Consider the following 8,455-nt stretch of genomic DNA (forward strand, 5'->3'; position numbering starts at 1 on the left):
TCACCTCCTGCCTGGTCCTTTTAACTGGAGATGCCGGGGGTTGAACCTGGGACCTTCCGCAGGCCAAGCAGAGGCTCTGCCACTGAGCCAGGGTCTCAGGTCAAGGTCTTTTCCATCCCCTCCTGCCTGGTCCTTTTAACTGGAGATGTTGGGGACTGAACCTGGGGCCTTCCGCAGGCCAAGCAGAGGCTCTGCCACTGAGCCGTGGCCCCTCCCCACATAACCCACTCCCAATTCCTTCGTGCGGCACAGAGGAAGCGAGAGAGGGATCCCTCCAGACACAGAACCCTGGGGTCCCTTCCCCGTTCTGCCTTCCACAGGCAGCGCGTGAAAACAGTAGCCCGGCCAGCTCTGTGGTCTCCCCGCCCGTGCCTCCATCCCCCCCCCAATGCAGAAGACCCAGAGCGCTAACCATGCACACAGCAGGGACGAGAGGTACTCACTTGTCCAGAAGCAGCTGTAGGAGCCCACCAGGCCCATGATCAGCCTGCTGGCCAAGTTCCAGGGGAGACTCGGGGCCCGCGGGAAGGGCCACCTCACCTCCAGCGGCATCTTCCCATCCCCCGCCGCCCTCTGGATGCAAACGGCACCGGCCGCTCCTGCCCGAAAGAGAACGCCGGAGCGACGGCAGCTGTCTGCATCTATCAGGTTCCTTGCAACGCCCGGTTTCCTCCTGGGCCGGCTCCTCCCTCGCCTTGGAGGTTCTGCTCCGACTTGCGGCTGGCGCCACGCCCCTCTACCTCGCCTCCACCTGAGGGCTGCCACCACGCAGAAGGTGGGGCTACTTTGACCTACAAACGGGGAAAAAAGGTCAGGAGTCTAGAAAGCCCCAGATCGCCAAGGCGCCCTGTATCGAAATCGCTCATCAGCTGGGGTAAAATTATACCGGAATTCAGCACCCCAGGACGGTGGAGAGAGAAAAACAGAAGAAGGTGGAGGAGGAAGAGGAGGATAGTGGATTAGTATCCTGCCCTTCACTACCCGAAGGAGTCTCAGAGCAGCTCACAATCTCCTTTCCCTTCCCCTCCCCACAACAGACACCCCCTGGGAGGTAGGTGGGGCCGAGAGCGCTCTCTTGAGAACTGCCCTTGAGAGAACAGCTCTGAAAGAACTTGTGACTGACCCAAGGTCACACCAGCAGCTGCATGTGGAGGAAGAGTGGGGAATCAAACCCGGTTCTCCCAGATTAGAGTCCGCGCACTTCACCACGACACCAAACTGGTAGGTGGGGCCGAGAGAGCTCTTTCGAGGACTGCCCTTGAGAGAACAGCTCTGAGAGAACTTGTGACTGACCCGCGGTCACACCAGCAGCTGCATGTGGAGGAGTGGGGAATCAAACCCGGTTCTCCCAGATTAGAGTCTGCGCTCTTAACCGCTACACCAAACTCATGCACTCAGGATGCCAACCTCCAGGTGGAACCTGGGGGATCTCCTGGAATTTCCAGACTACAGAGATCCGTTCCCCTGGAAAAGATGGAGGCTTTGGAGGGTGGACTCTGTGGCATTGTGCCCCACTGAGGGCCCTGTCCTTCTCAGGCTCCACTTCCAAACCTCCAGGCATTCCCCAACCTGGGCAGTGGCCAGGAGAGACCTGGGAACCCTAACACACACACAACACACACACACACACACAATTGGTAAATGGTACAGGCAGTGAAGAAGCCACTGTCGAAATTCCACCTCCAGAAAGAAAGAAAAGCCTATGACCAATACACTTCAGTTCGCCTTGATCCACCCGTTCCACTTTGCGAAAGAGAGAGCTGAGGACCGATCGGGAGAGCGAGCTGACGCAAAGCCCTTCAGAACCAACTTTCACAAGTTTGAGGGGGCAGGCAGAGCTTTAGCGTCAGGCTCTTTCAACACAACCTCAGTGCTCCTTCGTCTCTGATGCGGCTTGTGGCAGTCACGCCCAACGCTCCCTCTAAGCGGTGGGGTCTTGTGAGCAAGAATTCTACCTTGGGAAATGCTGCCACTGAAGTTGTGAGCGAGCGATTCGCCTACTGCATAGATCAGTTTGCTCTGGAGCTGTCCTTCCTGAGCGGAGACAAAAAGTTGTGAGCCGGAGGCTAAAGAACTGTGAGGGATGCAACCCTGAAAGCGGTTTCTGGAGTACCCCTGAAAGTGGGGGGGAAATACTATCAGAACGCTAAAGGATATTCCATTTGAAGCAAGACAACGGAGAAAGAAGTACAAAGAGCTTGTGCTTTTCCTTCAGACAAACTCAATTGGATATAAATGGCTATTTCCAGAAGGCGTCACTTTCAAGTTTAAGGATAAAAAAGAAAAGATTGACTCTGTTCTGAAAGCCCAAGAATTTCTAAGGGTTCAGCTGGGACGACCAGAGGACGGGGAAAAAGAAGAGGACAGCAACTCTAGTGGCGAGCTGGACTCGGGTTCTTCCGGAGAGGACTCTCTGACGGAGCAAGGGGCAGCTGCCCCAAAAAGTCCTTATAAGCTGCGGAAGAGACGAGGAAAAGAGAAGTAAAGGCTGAAAGACTCTGAATTGTGCCTTTGAGAACTGTGAATGGGGATGACTGGGGGGGTACTGTTCTTAGACAGTTAAGTTTTAAGAGTTAATGAAAAGGGAAAAGTACTTAAATGCCTGACTTAGTTTATATTGATCTAAATGAAGTGAAGACTTGATGTAATGAAGCTAGTGAGGATCTCCTCTCTTGGGTTTTTGGTCAGTAGTGGGTTTCTATACGTTGTCCCGTATATGTAGTCCCCCTTCCCCTTTTCTGTGATAGTTTTTGTAGTTTGGGGGGGGGGGGAATCCACTCCGGGGGCTCAATAAAAAAACAGAACTGTGAGCTAGCTCACACTACCTCAGCTTAGAGGGAACACTGGTCACACCCTCTCCCCACCGACACGTACCTCCTCACAGATAGCTCAGTATCTCAGTCACTAGCAGCCTAACTAGGATACCTGGGTCCAATCGGGGCAGGAGTGAAGCACGGGTTTCATATTCTGATCTTCTCTGGAGACACTGATTCCCCTTCTACCATTATTTGAAGGGCTCGGGGCAGTTAGTTCTTGCTAGCGGGAATGCCCTCTCTACATCCATCCACCTGGCGCCAAGCCTCTTTAACTCCCTGGCTTCAGGTTAGAACGTATTTCTTTTCCCCAGACCTTCTGATGACTGTAGCTCCGGGAAGGGCCTGTGGGTCAGTGGCAGGGCATCTGCTTGGCATGCAGAAGGTCCCAGGTTCAGTCCCCGGCATCTCCAGTTAAAAGGACCAGGCAGGAGGGGATGGGAAAGACCTTGACCTGAGACCCTGGAATGTGGAATTTGCTGCCAGAGGATGTAGTGATGGCCACAGGAATAAGCAGCTTTCAAAGGGGTTGAGATACATTCACGGAGGAGAAGTCTAACAGTGACTACTAGCCATGGCGACTGTGGGGAACCTCCACATTCAGAGGCACTAAACCTCTGAATCCCAGAGCCAGGAGGCAGCATCAAGGGAAGGCCTGGTTCTCTATGCCGTGTTTGTTGGCCATCCAGAGGAACTGGTTGGCCACTATGTGAGGATGTTGGACTAGATGGACCCTCCCTGGTCTGACCCAGCAAGGCTCTTCTGAGGTTCTTATCAGGGGAAGGCCTCGGCCTCTCTGCCCTGTTGTTGTCCCTCCAGAGGGACTGGCTGGCCCCTGTGTGAGGGAGATGCTGGCAGGAGGAACCTTTTGGGAAATCACGCATATCGACTTGTTTGCGTCAGGGGAAGGCCTCGGCCTCCCTGCCCTGTTGCTGGCCCTCCAGAGGGACTGGCTGGCCCCTGTGTGAGGGAGATGCTGGCAGGAGGAACCTTTTGGGAAATCACGCATATCGACTTGTTTGCGTATCCTGCTTGCCTCCCCAGTGGGAGCTCAGAGCAGCGTATGAACTGCAAAAATGCAAGTCAACAACACACAGGCAGTTCTTTGGAATACAACAGCAGTGTGGGGCGCGAGTGCCCATTCTGCCAAGGCACTCAACGGGGTGACCTCGGGTCAAACATGTACCCCCTGACATGCCCCACCTCACTGGACTGCTGTAAGGATCAAATGGGGAAGAGAGGACCATTTACCTTGTAAGGAGTGCGGGGGGGGGGGGGATTGGTTTTATACCCGGCCTTTCCTACCCGAAGGAGTCTCAGAGCACCTTACAATCTCCTTTCCCTTCTCTTCCCCACAACAGACACCCTGTGAGGTAGATGGGGCTGAGAGAGCTCTCCCGAGAACTTCCCTTGAGAGAACGGCTCTGAAAGAACTTGCGACTGACCCAAGGTCACACCAGCAGCCGCATGTGGAGGAAGTGGGGAACCAAACCCGGTTCTCCCGGATTAGAGTCCACGCTCCCAACCACTGTGACACCAGACACCAAAAATATTACAAATGTCGCAATGCTAATATTGACAGTGCAAAGTTAGAAAAGGCCAGCAACAGGCGTGGGCGGGAGATGCTCACCCAGTACATGAAGAACATGTTTGTTTGATTTGGAGCATTTTAAAAACATCCCCCTTTTCCGTTGTACCCTCACACCAATTCTGGGAAGCAGGCCTGCATGAATCCACGAAGCTATCTTGTCAAGGAGTCCAAGACGTAACCCTATGGGGCCCCCCAGGACTGAGGTACACAAGTCACCTAACCTTTGTTTAATTTTTAAAATCGTACGAAGTCAAAGTAAAAGATTTCATCTACAAACAACACAACGCTCTAAAACCAGGCAGCAGGAAAAAACAAGAAAACCAGCTTAACTATCTGACACGTTTCCGAGACCTGCGTTAGACGGCACAAACCTTAAGTCCAAGAGCCAAAGGCCACAGCTCATGCGTTCTCTACGTTGCTGTCTATTGCATATAAGCAGGGGTCATTTCCTGCCGGAGCGCACAGGAGCGGAGCTCCGGCAGTAAAGAGCCCAGGGGGCGGGCACATGCAACAAGCCCCACCCCCTGCTCCCAGCAGCCCTCAGTCAGAGCAAGAAGCAGCCAGGTAAGCTGCAGAGCCCTCAGGTACAAGCTCTCCCTCCTCTGTGAGGACAGATCTGCACGTCCCCCCCCCCCAATAGCTAGCAATCCAAAACAGTCCAGTGGCGCCTGAGCGGTGGGTGTTGCCTTCTGACACACTTCCCGTGATGTCAGGGGGTGTGGCATATGCAAATAAGTTATGCTAATGAGTGCCTGAACCTCTTTTTCTACTAAATGACCCCTGCATATAAGCATGGCATAGTCCAGGCCTTCAGTCCATCAGAACCCAAGCTAGGACCGTTTCTCCAGACCGTTAGCTGAATTACAGTTTCTGGCTCAAGCAGCATCAGGTGATGATGACACCCAATCAGGACACATTCTTGCTGGAACTTTCTAGAAGACTACCTCATCACTCTTGATTCCCCCCCCACACACACACACCTGTGTGCCACAGGTTCTCATGAGAAGCTATTTATGACATTTCCAGCTCTGGCCTTGAAGATGATAAGGGCTGCGTAGGCCGAGAAACCAATAGTAACACCTGCAGGATGGAACCTGCTCATAAGCATTCACATGAACCCCTGAGGGGGGAGCCGGGGTGCTTTGCATCATACTGCCTTATATTGTAACAGCAAAATCGGGACGGGAAGAGAGGTCCCAGTACAAAAGCAAGCCAGAAAGAAACTACACAGTTGAGACCTCACGACTACCTTACGCATCGAAGGCAACGGGTTCGAGAAAAGATTATCTGCTCAGATGGGTCAGCGTTTTCTCGCCCCCCATCGCTACAACGGCCAACGCTTTCGATTTAATTCTTAGCGGCAAAACACAAACCACTTATTAAATCTCTGTGGCAAAACACAAACCACTTATTTCTTCTCGAGTTAATGGGAAGGTTTTTTTGTTTTAAAAAAATGGAAGATTCCCTTTCGAAACGAGTAATGCCCAGGAGTTCGTCTTACAGAATTTATGTAACTTTCATATCTGTGCAGGGCTTTTTCTTTTTTGAAAACGAGGTGCCAGAACTCTCAAGGGGGAAAAGAAGTTTTCAATCTGTAAACTGAAAACTCAGGAAGTTTTAAACATTTTTGGAAGAATTTTGTCAAAGAAGTTCCAGAACTCCGTTCGGGCACGTTCCCCCAGAGAAAAAAGCCCTGTATCTATGTAACCTTCAAATATGTATTTCAGTAGCATTTTGCTTATTGACACGTACTGCTTACAGCACTGTTACTTCAGATTTCTGTGTTTATCGCAGGAAAATCATATATACAAATTAAATGGAACTACTGGAACTGCGGTGGCCCAAGTGGTTAAGACGCTGAACTGCAGGCTGTGGAAGGTCGGTAGTTCAGCAGTTCGAGACCCGAGTGCGCCGCATCTTTTGGGAAATCACGCAAATCAACTTGTTTGCGTATCCTGCTTTCCTCCCCAGTGGGAGCTCAGAGCAGCTTATGAACTGCAAAAATGCAAATCAACAACACACCGGCAGCTCTTTGGAATACAACAGCAGTGTGGGGCGCGAGTGCCCATTCTGCCAAGGCACTCAACTGAGTGACCTCGGGTCAAACATGTACCCCCGGCATGCCCCACCTCACTGGACTGCTGTAAGGATCAAATGGGGAAGAGAGGACCATTTTTGTTATAATAATATTAGACAGAGTGTCCTTGTTATAATAATATTAGAAAGACAGAGTATTTTGTCTTCCGTTTTATCCAGCATTATGGATTTTCCTGATACATATAATTTGTTTTTTCAGCTTAACAACACTGATGGCAACGTAACTGATTCTGTGGCAAAGTTTTTCTATGCTGCTGTGCTTATACAAAATAATATACTGTAAATCTGGGACATTTTAATTCCCGATTTATTTTATGTTCAGTCCTTTTACGTATTTGTCTCCATGTTTTTCCTTTATAATGCCAGTAAAGGTAAACTAACGCACCACACACATTATATTTATGTGTGCTTATTATTTTAGTTTAGTGAGGAAAAGGGCTTGTGAGCAATGCTCCCTCTAAGTTATGGAGTCCCGTGAGCAAAAATTCTCCTTTGTGAGCTCCTGGCATTAAAGTTGTGAGCAGGTGATTTGGCCGCTGCATCAATTAGTTTGCTCTGGAGCCCTCCTTCCTGAGCTGAGATAAAAACGTGTGAGCTGGAGGCTAAAGAACTGTGAACTGGCTCACATGAGCTCAGCTTAGAGGGAACACTGCGAGTCAGACTTAAGCACACAAAACAGCGTGTAAGTTTTCAAGTTCTCTAGACCGCTTTATTAGGCTGAATGTTTTTTTTAAAATGCTTCCTTATGTTAAAAACCACATGGGAACTGGGATGAAAACACAGAGGCTGCAGAGAAGGGCTGGGGGGGGTATAGGAGAGGGCAAGAGGCCCTTGAGTTCCATTCCTGGCACGAAGCCCGCACCTGAGGGAGGGCGCGCAGATTAACCCGTCCTCCAGTCCCTCCAGCAGTGGCAGTATCAAAGTATGAACCATCTGCCAGCCACAAGCCCCTCTGGGCAAGGGCCATGCCCACTTTCCTGGAATACAGGACAGGCACCACACTGGGAGACAGTCCTCGGACCCCCTGCAGGTGGCACATCAAAGCGCCACAGACGGCTCCCGGGCCACAGAGCGAGGACCAAAGATTTAAATTTTATTTTTCCCACCGTGGAGGAAAAAAGCAAGATAAGCAACCAACCAAACAAGTCAACAATCTGATTTCCTGCAAGATCTCTCCTACCGGCTTCTCTTGTGACAAACCAACCTCTGCTCACCCCACCTGAAAATGTTGCCATGTTGCCAGTTTGGTATAGTGGTTAGGAGCGCGGACTCTAATCTGGGAGAGCCGGGTTGGATTCCCCACTTCCTCCACATGCGGCTGCTGGTGGGACCTTGGGTCAGTCACAAGTTCTCTCAGAGCTGTTCTCTCAAGGGCAGTCCTCAAAAGTGCTCTCTCAGTCCCACCTGCCTCCCAGGGTGCCTGTGGTGGAGAGGGGGAGGGAAAGGAGATTGTAAGCCGCTCTGAGACGCCTTCGGGTAACAAAGGGCGGGGTATAAATCCAATCTCTTCTTCTCTTCTTAATTCTTGAAAGTGGGACTGTCGAACTGGAACAAGGTGCGGGACAGAAATGCAACGGGGCATCCCCCACCAACGACACCACCTTTGCTGATGCACAGTTACCACCAACCTCCAGGTGGGCGTGGAGATCTCCCAGAATTACAACTGGTCTCCAAGCGACAGAGATCAGTTCCTGGGGGTGGGATGGGGAATGGCTGCTTTCGAAGGTGGCCTCTATGGCACTGCACCCCACTGGGGTACCTCCCCGGCCCCACCCTCATAAGAACATAAGAGAAGCCAATGCTAGATCAGGCCAGGGGCCCCTCCAGTCCAACACTCTGTGTCACACAGTGGCCAGAAATACCAGGTGCCCTCAGGAGGTCCAGCAGTGGGGCCGGGACACTAGAAGCCCTCCCCCCGTTGCCCCCCCCCCCAAGCACCAAGAAGACAGAGCGT

General features: G+C 51.6%; 1 protein-coding gene across 1 annotated transcript in view; it reads right to left on the reverse strand.

Moving 5' to 3' along the window:
* TAZ (tafazzin) overlaps nt 1-8,455 on the reverse strand; it is a 25,891-nt gene that overhangs the window by 14,785 nt on the left and 2,651 nt on the right. The window contains exon 2 of the mRNA XM_015405568.1: nt 444-791. Coding sequence (XP_015261054.1) covers nt 444-552 — 109 coding nt within the window. The 5' untranslated portion in view covers nt 553-791. The remainder of the gene's footprint in view (nt 1-443; nt 792-8,455) is intronic.

Source organism: Gekko japonicus, unplaced genomic scaffold (assembly GCF_001447785.1).
Source record: "Gekko japonicus isolate JY-2015 unplaced genomic scaffold, Gekko_japonicus_V1.1 scaffold2795, whole genome shotgun sequence".
Classification (NCBI taxonomy): domain Eukaryota; kingdom Metazoa; phylum Chordata; class Lepidosauria; order Squamata; family Gekkonidae; genus Gekko; species Gekko japonicus.